The sequence below is a fragment of the Trichoplax adhaerens genome, genomic scaffold (assembly GCF_000150275.1).
Source record: "Trichoplax adhaerens TRIADscaffold_2 genomic scaffold, whole genome shotgun sequence".
Taxonomy (NCBI): domain Eukaryota; kingdom Metazoa; phylum Placozoa; class Uniplacotomia; order Trichoplacea; family Trichoplacidae; genus Trichoplax; species Trichoplax adhaerens.
The window spans coordinates 5778159-5800278 of NW_002060944.1; the positions used below are offsets into that span (position 1 = coordinate 5778159).

A 22120-nucleotide genomic window follows, 5' to 3' on the forward strand; every position below is an offset into this window, starting at 1 on the left:
TAGTAAGGAAGTAATGCTATGATCGACTATGGTATCATTCTAACTCTACTGTATGTGATAGAATAGCGGACTTGGATTAATTAACGGTCGACTGTGATAGTCATGTACCGTACATCTATTAATCTTATCTCTGGTGCTATCAACCTTAAAAATTGAATGACTAGATTAAAGCATTGCCTCAAGCATCATGGTACAGTTATTTCAACCTTATCATGATATAAATTCAATCACCCCATTTATCGACAAAGGCAAATACATCAGATAATCAATCATACTTTTATTTTATGCCAAGATATAAGATTTCGTTTTGTATTCTGTTACTTGTGTCATATACTGCAGATAAAGGCACCAAACCTAAACGAGGGTTGTAACCTTCAAATATAGCTACCGCCCTAGTCTGCTGTCAGATATGTCTTTCTCGATCCACTGACAAACAGTCGGATTCCAGTACTGACTGACAATCTCTCATCGTCATGAGCTCATAGTAACTATAAGTCTTTTCTAGGCCAAACCACAAAATAGAAATCTTGCTGAAAACTCAATCAATTTATGGCATAGCTACGTAAACATCAATACTTACATAATATTAGCTATTAAAACATACAGTACAACTGTCTAATATAAATTAGGGTCTGCTAATGGTGTAAATGCAGATAACGTCGATATCGCTAAAGTTTCAACATGTGTCACGACTATAATGTAAAATTTAATTTGCAATAATCTATAATCAAGGTTTCGCTTACCTTGAAGGTATAGAGGAAAGATCAATTTCTACATTACTGTAGGCTACAGTACAATAGCATATGGCTAAACTTTATGCAATCTACAGTAAACAGTATGTGCTCGTACAAGGAAACAAATTAAGAATAAACGTTCAACTTCAAATGAATAAGTAAATAATTCCAATAGGAGTTATTTCCTTAGAAATCAAACCATTTTATTTCAAAAATAGAATCTAAAGTGATCTATTGGTTAAATAACCTGCTTATTGTACTAGATATCAATTAATCATCGATAAAGGAATAACTCTGACTTACTATACTGAAAATAGATATAGGTGTATGTTGCAATCTTGGTTTGGAAACATAAATTGTGATTGCTATCTATATAATCTATAGTAGTAGGCCCTATAACGTACGTACATATTACTATTAGAATATGAGTATGCCTAAGTATGCCACCAAAAATAAACGAGTCTACAGAATTGCAAATTATCACATAGGAGTAACAAGAATATTCTAATTCTGAAAACATCTATACTTTAAAACTTATATTGAAACGCAAATTAATCAGATCACCTTCAGCCCTAATTTCGGCTGTAACCAAATGACCTAATATTTGCAATACCATTGCGTCTACCTACTATGGAATGAGATTACCATTTGAATAGGCGATGAAGACAAACCTTCTATATAATAGATTAAATCGTTTACACATTGTACACAGTTATTCAATATGCACGCTCAGATTACGCACATGTACTGTATCTTATTGAAACCTCAGTCTAAATTTTCGTGTCATAGTTTCTATAACAAAAATTGAAAGTACTGTAGTCAATCTCCTGTGTGCTACTCACTATTTACATCAATTTAGTGCTTTATCATTTAATTTTCTGCAATTATTCAACCATCTTGATATTTATATTCTATAAAATGTATACACTTATGTTTCTAGGGAAAAGCGCATTTTAGGCATTTTAGGCTAGCAAAAGGTAAGTTCAGAGTTCACGCAATTCATGTAATACATAACAATGTAAGGAAATTAATTAATGTCAAGTAGTGCAAATTATAGAGAAATCTATAAGTGCAAAGTACGTACATCATCGAGAGAGTCGGTTTGACTTTTTTCTTATTTTCATACTGACTTTGATTTCTTAAATTTATAGACTTATCTGGCATCAGTTGGAGTTCTCCACGCAAAGATAAACAAGAAACTATAATCCTAGTTTCGCAAATGGATTCTCTATTATTAGGACAAAAAACAAAAGTTTTTCTAGCCAAACCAATGCCAGAATCAAAGGTTTCTTTCTTTTATTAATATATCAAAGTGATAACTCTACATCAAGATATAAACTAATTATTATTATTAATAAAACTATCGTCTTCTTTTTACGAGATAGACTCTGTCCTTCTCATTACTGTATTCGGATAGTGAAGGCTTCCATCGTTCGCTAGATATAGTATGCCAAAAGCAACGAGAATTCGATATATGGATAATAGGATTACAACAATTAATCAATGGAATCGACGATAAGTCAATTACAACAGAATTATTCCAAGATGCCAAGACAGAGTTAATAATTAATACAGAACAATCAGTAGACGATTTGGTAATACTTAGCTGACCCTATATTGCATTTTCCATCATCCAGACATAATTTAGAAAATAAATAATTTAAAAATCTTCAAATTTTTTTAGGCCGAACTTGATCATTTAATCGTTCTTAATTCTGCACAAATTGATCAATCTGTCTTCGGTGTATACACCTGGGGAAGTGGAATAAACGGTGCATTAGGTCATGGAGAAGATATTGATATACCATCTCCTAGAGTTGTTGAGGCTTTGTTAGCATATAACATTAAAAGATTAGCTTGTGGCTTACATACAGTGTTCGCATTAAACGGTATATTTTGTAATAATGATTTAACCTTATTGTACTTGATGTTTTACTACCTTTTGAAAATAATAATTAAGGCTTTACTTTCAAATATTCGAGCAGAAGATGGCAAGGTTTATTCCTGGGGCTTAGGGAAATATGGCATTTTAGGACAAGGAAATCTACGTAGTAGATTTGCACCCCTTAAGATAGCTAGTTTTAAAAGTAGTAACGTCATCGACATTTCCTGCCATGAATTACATGCCGCAGCTGTCACATGTTAGAAAGAGAGATTTTTACTTCGAATATATAAATATTCTTAAATATTATTCATGTTATTTTAACAAGGCTTGAGAAACTTATAAGCTGTCAAAAATTTTAGCTTCAGGTGAACTTTACACATGGGGTAAAGGTTCTGAAAATTTTAATCGCCTGGGATACTTATGCCAGAATAAGCAAACGAGTCCGGCTTTGGTTCATTCTCTTTCGGCATATACTATTTTCAGTGTTGCATGTGGATACAATCACACTTTGGGTTAGTACGTATGAAAAATTTATTGTCCTTGAAACTATTGTGATCAACTGCAACGACATCCACATCATATCTGATCAAAACGTATATATACAATAATTACTAAATGAGTCTGTCTGCTAAGTTAGTCGTAATGTTAAATGTTAAGTACTTGTAGCTGTCGCACAACTAAAAATACTTATAGATACTATTACTAAAATTAATTAAAACACTTATCAATTGCATCCTGATAGCTGTGACAAATACAGGTAGTGTATATTCGTTTGGCGATAACTCAAACTCACAATTAGGAGTTGGTGATACTGAGCCGTATGCCGAGCCTCAATTAGTCACTGTATTAAATGATGAAAACATTATCAAAGTTGCATGTGGTAAATATCATTCTGCTGCGCTATCAGGTATTGTATGATTAATTATCGATGATAACGTAATACTATCAATACTATTTTAATTAAGCTACGTAAGCACTTATAACTTAAATTTAAATTTGGGTTTTACTTCAATTTCAATCTCTGTCCTAATTTTGTTTTAAATTACTTGATCAATCACAGCAAAAGGAAATTTATTTCTTTGGGGCCTTGGTGACGACGGCCAATTGGGTCTAGGTAATTATAATCTTTCAACCGAACCCACTATACTTCATATAGGAGAAAAGAAAGCTAAAGTTATGGATGTTGCTTGCGGAGATCTCCATACATGCATACTGACAGGTATACTTGTTACATTTAATATGCGAAACGAAATTTTTATGACAGCGATTTTCTGCAAAAATAGTATCTGTAAGCAACTGTAGTATAGACTTAAGCACCCAATCGTGTATCATCGTTCCTAAATAATGGAAATTTTTCTACATTCTTGTAGTCGGTGGCCTTGTCTACGCCTTCGGTAGTAATATTTATGGACAAATAGCTGCACCGAGTATGAATAAATTTCACCTTCCTTACCGCATTAGTTTCAATACAAGTAAAAGATTTGTATCAGTGTCATGCGGATCTTTCCATTCCGCAGCTATTACAGGTATTTTTATATTGCTAATAGACATAGACGTAATTTGACGTAATAATTTTAATCAAATACGCTTTCTGATCTATATGGAATTTCTAATGGAAATAGTTACAAATAGTAAAATACTACTATTAGTTTAAAATTTCTCCATCCAATCTTACGTCGTTTCCTCGAAAATTTTTAATAATAGAAAACGGTAAATTATATGCATGGGGACTGGAGACCGATGGAAGATTAGGCTTGGGGGATTGTAAACAAAGGTATAGTTATAAAGATACAGTTTTACTTAGCAGTCAGTTTTATATGTTCAAGGTAAACGTTTACTTTTATAAATACACAAGGAAACATTTTATAGCGCCACTTGTGATCATTAATTTTGATTATCCTATTTTGTGCAGATCTTCACCGACGGAAGTGGAAGGATTTCGTGATAAGAAGATAGGTCGTATAGCCTGTGGTAGTAAACATACAGCAGCGCTGATAATTCTTTCAAGTTCTGCGGACAAAAAGTTCAAATCTAGTTGGCGAACTACATAAAACGATACTTTATATATGAAACGAAATTAATTTTTTTACAATATAGTTTAAACTTTCATACTAAAACCGATTTTATCGAATATGATAGTAATATCATTTACACCTATATCTACTAACAAATTCATCACAAAGTACTCACACTTAGCAAAATTTATCTCTGTAAAGCTCTATAATTAATGCCTTTCTTTATTTTAAGTATCTCAATCAAATTATCTACTCTGTGTTAGATATTATCGATATTTATCATTATTTGTACTAGTATTTATGAGCAAATTTATTGCAAAGTACTAAAATCATTTCAGGTTTTTGAAAGCTAGAAGGAAAATTCTGGATTGAACACTATGCTTCATTGAGCAATTTTAATCAAACAATGAGATGAGCATATACTGTACATGCAATTGCAGTGTTGGCTAAACCAATTTCTTACTTCACTGTTTGCAGATACAGTAGTTTTGCTGTACATAAAATTTTACTGTAAAATTCCAATTTTTGATCCATTACATTCAATAAATTTCAATGGGACAAAAGATAAATTACGTCGTATACCGTTTATATTTTTCGTACTATCTGTTTTATTATACATGTGGAATTAGTTTCGTTCGTTATTGACTCTTTTCAGGGAACAAAAGATTAACATGATATCACAGTCATACTGAGTAACAAAAGTTACATTATACAGTAGTTTGATTCTCCAGCATCGATTGCAATCCATTCAAAACTTAAGACATGAACAAACGACGAACAATATTCGTCGTATAACTGTTATCGTACATGTAAAATAAATCATGAAGACACCTGAATTTAAAGGTTATATGTCATCGTTTACTGTGTATAGAAATAATATTATCAAAGAACAGCACACATCAATTACGCCAAATATCCAGTTTGAATTTCCGGTAGTACAGCATATTAGTTTTTGCACAGTTCTTTGTAAATTAAATTTATTAATGATGAGCATTTGATTAGCGCATTTCCAATAAATTGAATTATATAGTACACTTTTAAAATGATAGCTCTAATGCAATATCATCTTATCACCAAATAAGTGTCACTACATTTATATTTCTTGCCCATTATTTACTCTTTTCTTTCATCATCTTCACCTTCACTTTCATCGCCGACCAAAGCCGCGAATTTACTTTCTTGACTAAATACCTACCCAATATTTAAGATACATGCTAACTTAGATGGCACTTCAAAATCTTAACGGTATACGAGTAAAATAATCATGTGTTACAATAATAAATATTAAAGAATTTGATATCTTCTAACCGGTTTCGGTGGTTCTTCGTACTTCTTAAGCTCCACAGGCCTATAGGGTTTCCTACCCCTACCACCTCCTCGACTTCCTCTGCCACGACCTCTACCACCAAATCCTCTGGAGTTTCCATCACTGCTGAATCCATATCGTTTATCGCTACTTTTGTCATCTCGACTATTATCATCGTCCTGATCTTGATCTGCACTTGTTGTCTTATCAGCTGCTTCCTGATCATCGTCTTTACTCGTCTGATCTTTAGCAACAGCTAAGCGTTCTTCAATTTCTCGCTCTTTGGCTGCCGTATCAACCGGCCTGGCTGAACCAAAGATTGACGATGAACGGTTGACTTCTTCCTCTTTATTTTCTATAGGTTTTGATCGAGGTTTCAAATTGAGTGCCCGTCTTTGTGGTGCATCTAGAATTTTGTGATATTAACGGTTAAACAATTAAACAGTATTTACGGTTATTAGGTTAAATTGTAGCTGGTGACATCTATAGTAATACAGCAGATATTCATATGAAGGCATAGTAGTCATATTAGGGTTATCCATTAACCTTTCTCTTTCTTTTCTTCGTAATCGCCCTGCTTAGTGTTATCGCTACTTTCAGCTCTTTCTGTATCTCTTCTCACAGAATCATTGTCCTCCCTTGATTGCCTACCACCATCTACATTATCAACATCATAATTACGTCTTTCGTCTCCATTTTCAAATCTGGATGATCTAAAATTATCAAAGCCACGTCTTTTCCCGTCATCCCCATTATATCGTGAAGATCTACCTCCAAAACCACCTCTATCGTAGTTTCTTCTTCCGCGTCCGGAAGATTCAAAATCATTATATCTACGGTTTCCACTACCAAATCGATCTTCTCTTCCGCGAAAACTGCTCCCTCCATCATTGTATCGACTACCAACACCAGCAAATCTGTCATCGTCACGATCATATTGTCTCCTATTCGATCGAAAGTCCTCTGTTGGTGGTCCGGCGCGTCTCCAATTATCGCTATCGGTGCTTCGTTCACCACGATCGTATCTATCATGATGTGATCCTCTACTCCCTCTGTCATTGAAATTATTTCTGTCATTATCACCTGTATGATTAGCGAAAAACAAATGAATTACAAGGTCAATTTTTGACTTACCACATGAACTAACAAAACAACAAGACAAAGAGTACATACTAGATGGGAAAATACAAATATAGACAGTATATAAATAATAAATCGTTGTTAAGCATACGATGTTAAGATTTTTAAGACATAACTTTCGATATACAGTAATGATTTCATCAGTTAATGGATAAAAAAAATTTTATTTATTGTACTAATAATAATTAATCTTTTAATTAATTAGTCTATAAACCTTACCTCCAGCAATATCCACACGGATTTTACGATTTTTCAGTAACTATATGGGGTAAATGAATAGAAGATATAAGTTTTGTTTAGAGATATAGGATTACATATAGATTACTTTTTAATTAAAAATAATGAAAAAAATCATCAAGTTGTCAGTTATGATAACAACTATTTCCTTTGAATATGTCAAAACGGCATGACATACTGTATACGCGTTCAGTAATAGGGGAGAGTTATGTATTGTTAAGACCACCATAATATACTGACGCGCGTATAGTTTAGTTAATGATCAGAAAGTCAAGTTGAAGGAATAAAGTACTTTAAAGATACAGTAGGTCTGTCAAATTAGCAAGACGCCCATCATTTTGAATATTCGAATTCACCTGATCATTTAGTGACATCGCATTAACTAGTGATTCTAAATCTTCAAATTCGGTATATCCAAATCCTCTTGGTCTACCATCCGTTGTGCCTTTGGGTAAGCGAACAGAGTTTACCTACGTATAACGAAAATAGACAATCATTACTTGATTTATCACATCATTCCAATATCTACAAGTATCGTAAGAATCGATCTACAATGTCATTTATATTGAAGAGAAAGCATATATATTCCTCTTGTTAACAGAACATGACATTATATACGGTAGTCAACGTTATACAATGTAATTAATTGGCTGCAAACTTCTATTCCCTATCACCATCACTACAGTAAGATGTTAACAAGATTACAAGTAAGGTAGTTGTGTATTTCAATCCATTATTTCTGATCAATGCGTAAGGTAATCAAGATGATGAAGTTCTACTTCACAGAATGTCAGATAGATACTGTAGTCGATCATTTGCAAAACAAGTAGAGTATATTGAACTGACCTTGCTATCCTTGAAGAATTGAGTAATATCTTCTTCAGTCACATCATAAGGAAGATTAGCAATGTAAGCAGTAAAAGGTGGCTTAGTAGGAAGTCTACTCCTATCGATACCAGCCAAGGCACGAGCAGCTTTTGGAGCTGTTGGTAGCATGGATGTATCAATGGTGGGCTGACTCCGCCTATCTGTAAATGAACGATGATGACGACGATGGAAGATTAATTTTGTATCAAGATGTAGCCATTGAAATTGGTGAATAGTGTAGAAATGATGAATGTTAAAGAGTAGAGCACAATCGAGGGAGAAAAGTCCATTTCTAGCAGGTGCTAGAAGGATATGGATACTGTATAAGACTATTTTTTTCTATCTACCAAGTACGATAGATAAGTATTTGAATATTTAATGCATAGCATCGCAATCCTAGATTATAAAGACTGCATCATGCCGTATCCAATTGATCGACATTGATGAGAAATTTGTAATTGTACTGGTATGTATCTGAGTATAATAAATCAAGTTATTGTTGTACAACACAGTTTATAGGATAAAAATAGGCCTATCCACATGTCCAATCTAAGAAGGAAGTCGAACATGAAATGACCGGGTAGATAGAATCAAGTTTTGTCACCTTCATAACCACGGGAATCGTCTTTTTCAGACCAATCACTGGTTTTTCGTTGTGTTAGAATATTGGCAACTTTGCCATCATTTCCATCAGCAAGAAACTCGGTCAAATTGACCGTTTTGCCTTTCATTTTTTTGGATTTCTTGCCTATAAGATCAATTTTTATGATTCATTACATATAATGTATCCAACAGACAAGGATAAAGTGAATTTATTAAATACAAGTCATTCATATTGATGAAATTGCTCGATCAACCTGATGCCGGTGTAGTAGCCATCTTGACAATGTGCAGCGGAGAACAGTAGGGCGCCGTGGATTGTGGGTACTGCCACAGTGGATAGTGAGGGCATTCCAGTGGTCTTGGGGCAGTACAGTGCAAGTTGCAGTCCTGTACTGTGTACAAGACATTACAGTACAGTATACTGTAGGACAGTACAGTATACAGTACTGTAGTAAGTGTACTGTACACTGTACAGTATCGAAGTACAGCACACCATGGTCGATTCACCATGGTCGTCCGTGACCCAGCCTAGCGGACGAGGTTAGCCTTGACGGTGTTGGACTAGGGTATCGTATGGTATTTTACTACTGACTGAGTACTACAGTAGCATCAAGAGCTCTGACATGGTCCGCGCCAGTTTAGCATGGTTGATTGGAAACCGGATGCTGGTTGTATCCATCATTTTTGCAGCTATTTTCAAGGTTACTCCAATTGATTCAATAATATCCTATCATGATTACGTTATACAGAAATGAGACTGTGATTGAATCCACTTTCACTTCAAATAATCCTCTTTTGCAACAAGCTGGTTAGAATCACAAGAAAGGTCTTGACATAGTCGAGAGCGCTGCCGCTGAGTATTTACAGTATACACTATGTGGCTAGGGCACTTGCTAGCGTGCCAATGCTGTTGGTTGGTCTGTCCAGGTTAAGGTTGACAGTGCCACCATGGGCTACTACAACACCACGGTACTGTACCAGTGACGGTACCAGTGACGGTACCAGTACCGGTACTAGTACCGTTCCCGGTCCACCAAGGGACAGAACAGCGCCAACCGTGTCGTCTGTACCTGCTGTACGTCTGTATCCAGGCCTGGCAATAAAAACACTTGCTGCCCATACAATACACTATCTTATGTATAGTACAGTAGCTAGAAGGGGCATACTTAAAAGACTATTCTTGCACAAAGGTCAATTGCGATAGTCAAAGTCCAACAATGTTGTCTAATTAATTAATTTTAAAAGCGTTGGCCAACAACACCAACGACAAACATCGGAGAAATCTTGGCCATCGCTCTTCTACTCTTTGCAGTTTTCTTCTTTAGCCAGTGGCTGTACACGATATTGAAGTGTACAGCAGAACGATAGTACTATATTAATATGGCTGAGATGCAAGACACTACCAATCATCCATCACCGGATGATGAGAATGGTAAGTTTGACCATTCTAAAGCATCCATGTTGGATGTTTTTGATTGCCATTCAACAGTCGATAGCTCTTCTATCCATCTCTTTCATGTTGTGATTGTTAAATATATATATATATATGTATATAATCGTTACGTTGTTCATGAATTGGCCCTAGAATTAGTGTTAAAGATGTCATCACAGTCATAACTATGATGCTAACATAAAATGATGATATTGTACAATGGCGGAAAAATATTTCTAGCTGAATATCTCGTACAGATTTCAGATAGGCGTACATGGGTAAAGTCATCACTTGACCTACGCTGATACTAATTGGAAAGTTACGAGCTACACCAGTTGTACGATCTAGGTCAAATGCTTTCGATACCAAGGTTACAGTGGAGTAAAACAATTTTCATATAGGGTAGAATTCAAGCAGTCTTCTTAATCTATCGATGATAGCAATCGGCTATGGTTAAACACTAACGTTGGAAGAGCATCAACTTTCTCCTCAAGTTACCGACTAGAATCGATTTAGTTTCAACACCTAAATAGGGATAGATGCTAGCATGGACCACGAGAAGAAGCCCTCCCTCTTCTTGTTGTCCTGGACAATGTCAATATTGTAATGGTGATGACAAACCAATAACATACTTTCTCATCAAGATATTGACTACTGTCGACTTACTTTCGACGTATCAACAGTATAGACAATCGCAAGGACTACCAAAGCTTCTAATTGTCCTTGACGATGGTCAATATTGTACCTGTTATGAGCAATCACTAGCATGATTCTGAACTTTCTCTCAAGATATCAACTACAGTTGATCTAGTTAAATGATATTTCATATAGACGATGCAATGGCCATTCACTTTGTAAAGATTATCAATAATTATAATCTAGTAGAATGAACAAATAAGAACGATAACTGGCCATCAATCGTCTTGACTGGTAGACCTTTAGAATTTGTCATTTTATATTAAGAAATGGCCAACAGACGTATTCTAAACTACTTCAACAAAATTTTATAGCCAGAACGATAGCATACGATCAACTTCTAATTAGAACAAATGCTGTAATAATAACATTCGTATTGGCTCCAACGGAAATTTTATTTCAGGCAAGCTGAGGATTATTTGGCGTCCTCTTTTGTATTTTAAATGTTTATTACGGCCATGATTAGATTAGATAACTGATGAAATTCCCATCCAGTAGTATTAATCTTTCTTGGCTAATAAATTAATTAATACAAGTAATGAATTCAATGAATCCAGTTATCGCCTTCTGAATACCTCTGATGCTTCTACTACAGAATACTGTTGTTTAGCCATTACACGAACTGAAAATAATTTCAATGTCTGGCCTGATATAGAATTCATAGTACTGCAAGAATCGAGCGACACATTTCAATTCTACGTGAATGTGCCATGATAATATTCTACATTTGCATAGACTGTACTGTATACCATAAAAATTCCATCAAAGATGATAATAACGAATATGTAATTTACCCTCAAATGACTATGTGACAGATACCGATGCAGTAAAGGATCACAGATACAACTCCGACCAATAGTCATATCTAAAATTCATCATCACTGTACTGTAATATCATTGTAATGGCTTGGACTACTGAACTGAGAACTTAACCAAGATCAAGTAATTAACGATAGTGGACTATCGCAATAGAAAAATCATAGATAGACCTTGATAACATTGCAACAACAGCAAGCGTTAATCATTATATATATATATATATATATGTTAACATATCTATACATTATTATCACTAAGATAATACTATGCATAGACATGATAAAGGATCGTACAAATCATACAGTAGGTAGAACTTAATTGCTATTATGGCAGAGCTGATAATCTTGACTACCTAAAGACTGTAATAATACACAATTCATTTGTAAAATACTTCCAAAACATTGCTTGACTACATTTTTTTATCCATTATCGCAGGACATCTAGGAAATTCTACAAATAATAACGTAGCACAACAAATCGACCAAGATCAGGTAGAGAACTTAATTGATTTATGCCAAAAGATGGCTCAATGTACGGCTAGTTTAGCTGTTAAAATTGAAAAAATTCCCAAAATTGAAAAAAATCAACTGCCACCAGCGCTTGATAAATCCAGATATTTAAATACCGTTTGGAATAACTTAACCAAAATCTATCATAAACAACAATTATTAGTTAAAAATGTTAGCAAACTTTTGGCCAATAATCCTGACTATTCCGATGATGTACCAAATGATCAAGATAATAAAATCACTAATCCACCAAACCATCAAAAATTGCCTATGACGGAGAGTGAAATCAAGACCGAAAGAAATCATCAACAAGTAAACACCAACATAATAATGGATGATATTAGAAAGAATTTATTAGCTTATTTACAAAAGAACAATTTACAATGCCATATCGACGACTTAACACATCACTTGAATCTAAGCCAACCGATGCAAGATTTGATAACTGAAACTTGTGATTTAAGAAACCAAATCAAGGAAGTAGAAACAAAATATGATAATAGCCAGGCCACTATTGATGATTTGCAATTAGAATTAGAAAAGCTTAAAAATTCGGTCGAAAGTGAAGCCTCCGCTTTAAGATTTGAAGCTAGTTCGGATGCCTTAGAAAAACAAACGGCGCTCGATGTAAGTCAAAATTTAATTTACATCTAGAAGAAAAATAATTTCCTCGTGTAGTTATGGCTAGAATTGAATTATTGGTTGCGTTATTATCTCATCGTAAATAGTTTAATAAGGAAGAAATAATTTTAATATCAAACTTACTCATATAATGTAAAGTTGTACAGCTTTTTATATAACATATACAATATATTAACCTTGGTACATACAAGTAGCAGTAGGAGAACAGTAATAACAATCGCTTTAGTAAAGTTTTTTCGCATCAGAAAATAATTGTAACGTACTCTATTTGGTAATAGTCCAAATATGAAATTATTAATAAAAACTAATTATCTTGTTTATGGATGAGATCATGTGACCATTGTAAGCTCCTAGTCACTTACGAAAGGTTTATATTGTACTTTCTCATGCTCAATCTTAGACCATCAATCGATATGAAAAAGAAAAACATCACCTTTTGGAAGTGATAGAACAATATGAATGTAATATGCAAGAAATGAACTCTCACATGCAGTATCAAAATGGAGAAATCGCGTCGATGAAAGAAAACTATGATACCGAAATTTCGAGACTACAAAAGCAGTTACGAGAAACTAAAGAAGAAGCGATCAATATGGAGGATGAACTTTTACAGGTAGAAATTATCATATGTTATACGTTAATAGCATTAATCTCTCATTATAACTTACCTTTATCAACCCCGAAAGACATAATTAATAATATTGGCCTTAATCATTCTAATTAACTAGGTAACACGGGGTAGAGATAGAGAGAGGGCTAACGGAGTAAATCTTAAGGTTTGTAATAGTTTTATTACAGTATGTTCTACAATTAATTAACTGCAGCAGGCATTGTATTGTAGTAATGGCTACTTGCTATACTTTGCAGATTGAATTTGGAGATTTTAAGGAAAGAAGTATTTTAAGTGAAAAGAGATTATGCGAAGCGTTGGAACAATTACGACATGAGAAATTTACTTTAAAAGAAAAGCTAATGTCACTTAATAGGTATGTATCGACTATCTATGTTCTAGTAACGATATAAACTATTTAAATTGAAATCATTAGCAGCAGCACATTAAAGTCTTAATTATAGATAGTCTTATGTGCGAAAGAGCTTCCTTCAAATTTTCACCGTAAATTTTGTAGAGAAAATAGCAACTTGTTGAGAAAGTTAGACTCGTCTAAGCAACAAACTAAAATAGCAGAAAAATGGGTTAAAGATAGCGAGGTAATCAACACTTTTAAAAACTTAGTTTTATTAAGATTTTAGTCCTTCTACTGAGTACATACGAACCATAATATACTTTAGACAACAAACGTCTTAAAGTTTAATGGATGCAATATTGCTTTTTGACATTTTTCAAAAGGTCGCAAGATGTATGCAATGTTCGTCTCAATTTTCTGTACTTTTGAGACGACATCATTGCCGAATATGCGGGAAAATTTTCTGCCATAGCTGTTCTGATTACTGGATTGAAACTCCACATGATCGGTAAATAAATAATTATTTATTCAGTTCATGTCCATAACCATAGTAATACACGACTGTACTTCTATAACTTTGTTCCATATTTATTTAAATTAAATATCTTTCATTTCTATAATTATTCCGGTGCAATAGTAAACCTCTTCGCTCATGTCAAAAGTGCTATAAGAATTACTTGGGTGAACCACCTGAAACTGAAAAATTAAATGTTAGCGATGTCATTACAATTCCTTGTGATCCTGAAAAAGATTTATCTAAGGAGAAACGGTACCGTCTGATAGCTAACAGTAGAGGACAACTTATATACGAAAGTGAAAGCGATGCAGAGGATGATGCAGATCTTACTAGTAGTAATGGAATTGTATTTACTACAAATCAGTACACTCTTACCGATAAGCAAGGTTTGATGACTCCATTGTATTCTGTAGCTATTTTATATACAGTAATTAGAAAGTGTGCGGTAACATTCGCATTATTTTACTAGATCAATTCGATGATGCTACCTCCGATCGAACAGCCGAATGTAAAACACACCCAATGAATAAACAAATCGAAATTGGTGCCAATGAATGCTTTCGTATACCCCTAAATATTACTAGTAATCGCACATTGAAATGGAATTTTCTTACAGAGCAGGTCTGTAAGCACTTACACTTATGTAGTATTAGTATCCTTACGGTCTTAAATAAATAAATTTAATATAAAAATTCGAGCAAAAATATTAATATCAGCTACTGTACATCACACTTCAAATGTATATCAGCCATTAATCAATTTGCTCTCGCTCATATATAATTAATGAAGATTTCTTATTTCATAGCCTATTTTATTTGGGATTAATTACAAGGAAAATAATGACGGCGAACAACAAGTAATTGTATATATATTATAATTTTAGTTTATTTCAGTCGTTGATATTAGCTCTTTTTGTTTTCATGTCTAAAGTGTTAAAATAATTTTTGATATTTTTCTTATCTTAGGCATTAGTTCCAGCTGCTGTAACAAATTCACATATAAACATGATGACTGGAACAGTAAATGCATTTAGGCCAGGAATGTATATATTAGAGTTCAAGAACGATTCTCAAAGGTTATATTTTTTACAATTTTTGATTTTACTTTATTCCTTAGGAATAGCTGTTGCCAAATTGAATTAAACTTGAAATAATTAAACTTTTTGATTCAATGTTTAGATTACGAGCAAATACTTTAAGAATTTCGATTGTTCTTGAAGAATAAAGTTCGACTCCTTAGACCTGCTTAGAGAATGCACAAAATCATGCTTAAACGTATGGATGACTACAGTGTAATTTATTCATGAAAATGACGTGTTACTTTACTAATACATTTAGACAATACTGGATAGCAAATAAAATTTACTAATGATATTTCCGATATATATATATATATTGGCAAGAGATTGATCGATTTAAATTAATTGTATTGTATCCTTTCGGGTTGTAAGGGTATAGTAAAAATTTCTTATGTTGAACAATTAAAATTTCGGAATATACGCGTATATGTATATACCTATAGATCTATATTTTGGATGTTACACGTTAAATTTCCCATGATCGCCTTATCTTGTACAATCAAGGAGCAAATATCTATATTGATACTAACTGGATAAATTTAAATTTTAATATTACAAGGAATAGTGGAATGTTGCGTAAACATTCTTTTCATTTCATTGGTAACAATAATAATCTGATGACAAAAAATTCAGCTGCATATGTATATTAGTAACTGCAACTTCTGCAATAGTATATATGTGTTCGTTGATCATAACATAGTTGCTGTACTGCATTCTCTTTAATTTTTCCTATATATATATATATTTATTTAAAATTTTTTGTACCAAGCGGTCACAACATATATAATTCATCAAAAACAATAAGTCTAAATCTGGTATCTTTCTACATGCTGAATCGTTTATAAAATATTCTAAATATAAACTCTAAGTGAAAATATAGCAACGACTGGTAACACTCAATTACTGCCTAACGTACCCCGTGCAGCTACAACGTACAATTCTTTTATATAATGTATAATTCTCTCAGCGATATTGGTATATTAAAGAGACGGTAGAAAATCATTGGAAGTGGCATATTTAAATATGTGCTAGCTAACGATAAATACTTTATTAAACTATGCTACTAAGTATATCTCAAAATATGAGGTATCATTATTTAACTGATTATTACTCTTGTATTTTATAATTAATCGGAATAACGGGAAAAAGGTAAAACTTATACGTTTATTGTTCTACAATTGAAATCATGACTAAAAATATTCTGCTTGGACAGAAAAATTCAAGAATTTAATGCTTAGCTTTATTACATACAATTACTATGCGATACTTCCTCATTTTGGAGCTTAATGTCGATTGCAACGTTAATTTTATGCTAATTATAATTTATCGTTTAAATAACAATTATATAAGTTTTACTATGATATATCATTTAATCGAGACAATGGGGACCTGAGTGAAGTCAAGGCGAACTATAACTAAGTTTTTCCTACTTATATGCTAGAACCTTGTAAGCAAATTCTATTCGATATCGTAGGTACAATAGTGAATATTCTTAGGCTCCAAAAAATTATAAGCTACTGCATTATGGACTAATATGGTACAGTATAATATATATTTTTAATTATATGAGCGAATTTTAATTTAATTTGATCCAGTATCAAATTGCCTTGTTAGCGGAATTTAAAATACCGTCAAATTTCTCCGATTCTTTGCAATGGCTTATATTATATCCATAGTTGAGAATCTATATGTTAACAAGGTTTCCATTTCGAGATCAGTACATCCAAACGTAATATCTTAAAACTTAATTTGACCCAGTATTAAATTAATCACTTGCCCGAGGTAATACAGATAATATTAATTTTCCCAAGCCTTAAGAGTAAAGTATGCGTGATGGCCTATGCTTACATTCACAGTTAATATAATTGGCAGCCCAAACGTCATAAAGATATATCAATAATTACCCTAATTTAATACTAGTATATCCGACTTTATAACGAATTAGTATATGATCAAGCAATAAGCAATTAATATTTAATCAAGCTATTAATTGTTTGAATAACCAATCAACAGTGATTGATAATATGATATCATCATCAATTACTGACATCTAGCGGCAATATGGCATGGAGAAAATGTTAAAAATAAAATAGAGTAGCATATGGTTGAAATTAACTAGTCTCTGACCAGTTGAACTAATCTGAATGTATTTGTTGTAAATCTATGCAGTAATTCGACTCGACTCTTCAGTTTAATAGTCGCCGTACTTTTAAGTACTTATCAGAAAAAAATTTATAAAATCAAGAGAATAACTGCAGTATTAGTGAAAAAGACGTAGAAAAAAGAAATATGGATATTACCGTGACAGAACCTGAGAAAAGAGTGGTCAATACCGACATGCTAAAAGATACTTTTATGGTCTATCTAGTCCAAACAAAGTACAGTATATAATCTACATATGCAATATAGCTCCATCATCTAACTAGAATTATTATGAACTCGTGGTTCTACGCGTTCTATTTGACATAGAAAGAAAATTTTACTTTAATTAGAAAGTTTCGTGATCGTTTACCGCTACTATCGAAATTTCAATTCCCTTACATCAGCTTAATCTATCAACCGAGAAATAATTTAATGACACTATCTCTGCATTGCCATTGCAGAACAAATTGTAGTCAATTACTAATGTAGTAAACGAATTAGCACGTATCTAGCGTATAATTTTAGTATAATACTTTGATTAGATGCACGGGCCATGGAGGACCTGACGATTTCGAGAAAGGAACTCACTCTGTTTGGAGACGTTATAGTGAATTCGATCTGTTGCGAAATTATTTTAACGTAACTTACCCATACGTAAGTTTATCATTTTTTCTACCTATTGATTGAATATAAATATATAGAAAATTGATAAATGCAATTTGTAAAGAGCAGACGAAACTATTACTCTAAATCTGCCTATAAGGATTCTCTTATAATTGTACTGACTTCTACTCAAATATAATTTAGATTATTATCCCACCTATACCGGAGAAGAAGGTAGGGCAATCAAGATTTATCTTAATAAATGACTGACTACCATAAATTCAATTTAAATCGCCATTATACTAAAGTTGTATCATAACGTCGATAACTGTTTACGCGCGTCAAAGAAATACATATAATCTCTTTCTTGGCTTATTTTTATAACGTCTAAGTTACCATCGTTTCATATGAGCTGGAAAAATATCACTACAGACACATTCGATCAAGATTTTATTGAGAGAAGGAGAAGCGGTCTTGAGGTAGCGTTTACTGTGATTCGAAAATAGCAACTTACCCCACTTTGTTACGATTCAAAAATGATAATTATCAAATCATAACATCAAGATTTATCATTTTCATTTAATATCTAACCATGCTCCTCCTATACGAAGGCATTCCTTCATCGTGTAGCACAACATCCAACTCTATGTCAAGATAGAATTTTTCACTCTTTCTTACAAAAGGTCAGCGTTATTTTCTACATCAAAATCATATTCTATCAATCTTCGATTATCGTTACTGTAGCTGAATGATTATTATTCCTTACTTGCATCATCACCTTGTTAATGTATTACAGGAAGAAGGCTGGAAAGAAGTCATTCAATCAACTAACTTTCAATCAAAAGTAAGTGCGAAAGCTACAATGATTTATGGAAACATTCGATAACCTTTTATTTTAAAGCTATGTTATACTAAACTAAATAATAAGTTCACTTTCTCAACTACTTAACAAATCAATTTAATTTCATACAGGCTGATAGTCGCATTCATAAGTTAAATTCCTACTTCAGAGTACAACGAGTTGACAAGTAAGGATTGAAATATTGTTGAGTTTAAGTATTAACTACCTGTATAATTTCAAAGAATGGAAAGAAAAATTATTTGAATTTGTCTCTATAATCTCATAAATTGCATTGAACTATTGCGTTGTATTATATAATTAATATCTTTTGAGTTGTTTAATATTGATTATATTCAATTAAACGGGTTAAACATGATCTAATATATCAAATATCTTGATATTAATTTATTGAAAAAGGAAACATTGTACTCAGCAGTTTATCTAGATTTTAATATATATTAGAAACTATATCATTTATTGTCTATCAAGCCTGGTAATATCTAACGTTAATCAGAATAGATTAGAACCGATCAATTATATCATATAATGTGCTGTAATATAAGATTGAAAGGAAGATTTTGTACTTGATGTTGGACTTTTCTATTACAGGCGATTCGGTGATTTGAGGCATTATGCGGATAACCTTCATAATAATATTGCTGCAATCCTTCGAATTCGCCATGTAAATTGCGAATAATTATAATTAAAACATGAGAATCAATAGAGCTCTAGTTATGCTAAGATTTAATAAGTTTAATGTATATTGGTTTTAACAACGAGTATTAATGTATGGTATCTTATGAATTTATCATCGCTCAAAACTCTGTAGAGAATGGTCAATTCGGTATTTTTCATTTATAAAGGCCATCGTCATTATGGCTCTATGTTTAGGTAAAATACACAAATAGAGAACTCTATAAAAGTTTTAATTTTAGCCAAAATCGTTATCGCATAACTGATTACTACTTGCTCTTACCTTTCCAGTGATTGGGCTTCCATGGAACCAGAAATGGTCTCATCTTTGCATACGGTGGCAAGAACGATGGCTAGGTTTCTTACTCTCGATATTTGATAAACTTGGACTTACTTTAGCTAGATTTATACTAATTTCATAATCATACGCAAATTCCTTCCTATCAATATTATTTTGTTATAGAGAACAGATGACTAACTAATCACTCTATCATATTTTATATTTCGTAGCTTTTCTGATTCAATTACCGGCGTTTTGGAGGACGAGGAGCTAAACTTCCATGATTTACTTAAGGAATATATGTTATATGCGGATTCGATCAGGTCTTTTTGTCGATCATTATTGACTTGATCTACAAGTAAGATCACGTTATGACATTTAACATTTTTCATGCTATAATGACCAGGAGTATCACCAAAAAACATGAAATTCTCCAGTTTGAAATCGAACGTAGTGAAGAAGCATTAGTAAACAAAAGGAAATTAAGGGATGAAAGTGGCCTATCTGTATGTTGATAACATTAATCAGTATTATATCTTTTTTGTCAACTGCATTGTAATTATAAGAGTTTAAATTTTAAATATGGCTATAATATTCATCGATGGATATCATACAAGGCTGATAATAAAATATTGACTAATTATCAATCATAGCAGTCAAAATCTTCATCTTCAACATCAGATAATGTAAGCCAACCTGATGAAGATGCCGAGCAACAAGATGAGCATTCAAGTGAAGATAGCGAAGAGCAAAAGCAATCAACGGGCCCAGAAGATGAATCGTCCCAATCAGTTGCTGTAAGATTACTTAAAAAAATCACCAATAATTTTAATCGCTCATCGTAATCTATATTTGCTCGCATAATTAAAATATTGACTTCATAGAGGCTAAAACTCAATAGCTTCATTAACACTTAGCTATGATTTAATTCTTTTACTGGTGTCTAACCCTTTTCATTGCGATCACTACTTGCACTAAGAATTACTTTATTTAGCTACATTACATTTTTATGCAGCATTTTTAATATTAGACCCGCAAATCATCATATCCCATGATGTATAATAATGCTTAAATTTGTTACCGACGAGAGCTATTCCTTGTGCAATGTACTGCATATTCTAATCTTTTTTGCTCTCATAAAGCAGTTCATCAATTCTACCAATTTACCCATCCTTCTATCAGTCACTCATTATATCATTATTACTATTAGAATGTACATGCAGAAATTTCGACAATATATTACATCTAAAAATTTTATATCTTTAATTAAAGCAAAAACCTCGGTCAGCCATGGTTAGTAATGTAGTTGGTGGAATTGGTAAAGTTAGCCGTGGTTTTGGCTCAGTTAGGCGTAAGGTTCAAAATAAAGTTTTCGGCGAAGACGCACCTGAGATTAAGGAAAATAAACTAAAGGCTATAGATGATAACATCAAAGAATTAGAAAAGACGCTAGATGAACGTCGACTAGAAGCCAAGTAATAAATTAATTTGATTCACAACTTTTTGAACCTTCGTAATGTCTGGAATTTTTTGGGATTTATTGTCCAAAGTGTTTTATCCTTTCTACTTGGCATTAAATCTTAAGTTACTTTGTTGTTTTATAATAACTTCAATTATTAGAAATTTTGGCGAAAAAGCGAACGAAGATTTAGAAAGGTTTTATTTGCAGAGAGATAACGATATACGAGAACTTTTAATGAATTATGTCAGCATGCAAATTGATGTTTGCAAGAAGGCAAGTTAAATGGACAGTTACTTAGTCTTTTGACTCTTGATCTGCGTTATTTAATTTCCATTCTTTCCCTCTAAAATAGGGTCTTATAACATGGCAAGTCATGAAAGAATCATTTGGCTCTTTATAAATCATATAAAGCTGTTAAAAATACGGAAGGAAATATAGTAAATGCAATTAGTTATCCTTATTATACTCGTATGATCGAAAAAATCTGTCTAGCGATTGATTACAATAATGGTATTTGTTGTTTTTTTATCAAGTTAGCAATTTTATTGAAATTGATATTAATCTAGCTAAGCAGTAGCTCAGTTTGAATCTATATACAGATGAGTTCGATAGATGAATTTTCCATAAATCGTATATTTTGTGTAAAACATCATC

The 22120-nt window shown here is 32.7% G+C and overlaps 4 protein-coding genes across 4 annotated transcripts; 3 read left to right on the plus strand and 1 right to left on the minus strand.

Moving 5' to 3' along the window:
• Nucleotides 1-2478: 2478 nt before the first annotated feature.
• Nucleotides 2479-4670, plus strand: TRIADDRAFT_21647 (uncharacterized protein; the record flags this gene model as incomplete). The annotated part of the gene is made up of 7 exons (XM_002109441.1): nt 2479-2623; nt 2717-2875; nt 3362-3526; nt 3680-3838; nt 3990-4145; nt 4324-4393; nt 4532-4670. Coding segments are annotated over 7 exons (993 nt in total), but the record flags the coding sequence as incomplete, so codon positions are not given.
• Nucleotides 4671-5747: 1077 nt separating this feature from the next.
• Nucleotides 5748-9063, minus strand: TRIADDRAFT_53556 (uncharacterized protein; the record flags this gene model as incomplete). The annotated part of the gene is made up of 8 exons (XM_002109992.1): nt 5748-5825; nt 5943-6346; nt 6487-7023; nt 7300-7339; nt 7674-7787; nt 8164-8345; nt 8789-8932; nt 9042-9063. The coding sequence occupies 8 exons, from the start codon at nt 9061-9063 to the stop codon at nt 5748-5750; spliced, it is 1521 nt and encodes a 506-aa protein (XP_002110028.1).
• A 1104-nt stretch (nt 9064-10167) lies between these two features.
• TRIADDRAFT_53557 (uncharacterized protein) lies at nt 10168-15520 on the plus strand (the record flags this gene model as incomplete). Its single annotated transcript, XM_002109442.1, has 11 exons — nt 10168-10219; nt 12170-12870; nt 13286-13498; nt 13614-13661; nt 13753-13871; nt 14013-14094; nt 14234-14358; nt 14488-14753; nt 14837-14988; nt 15333-15442; nt 15484-15520. The coding sequence occupies 11 exons, from the start codon at nt 10168-10170 to the stop codon at nt 15518-15520; spliced, it is 1905 nt and encodes a 634-aa protein (XP_002109478.1).
• Nucleotides 15521-17734: 2214 nt separating this feature from the next.
• On the plus strand, nt 17735-21904 carry TRIADDRAFT_53558 (uncharacterized protein; the record flags this gene model as incomplete). Its single annotated transcript, XM_002109443.1, has 15 exons — nt 17735-17823; nt 18130-18241; nt 18395-18424; nt 18583-18669; nt 18802-18873; nt 18987-19034; nt 19163-19218; nt 19641-19713; nt 19861-19922; nt 20235-20327; nt 20411-20510; nt 20658-20801; nt 21277-21479; nt 21625-21743; nt 21819-21904. 15 exons carry the CDS (start codon nt 17735-17737, stop codon nt 21902-21904), a joined length of 1374 nt encoding a protein of 457 aa, XP_002109479.1.
• Between the last annotated feature and the right edge of the window lie 216 nt (nt 21905-22120).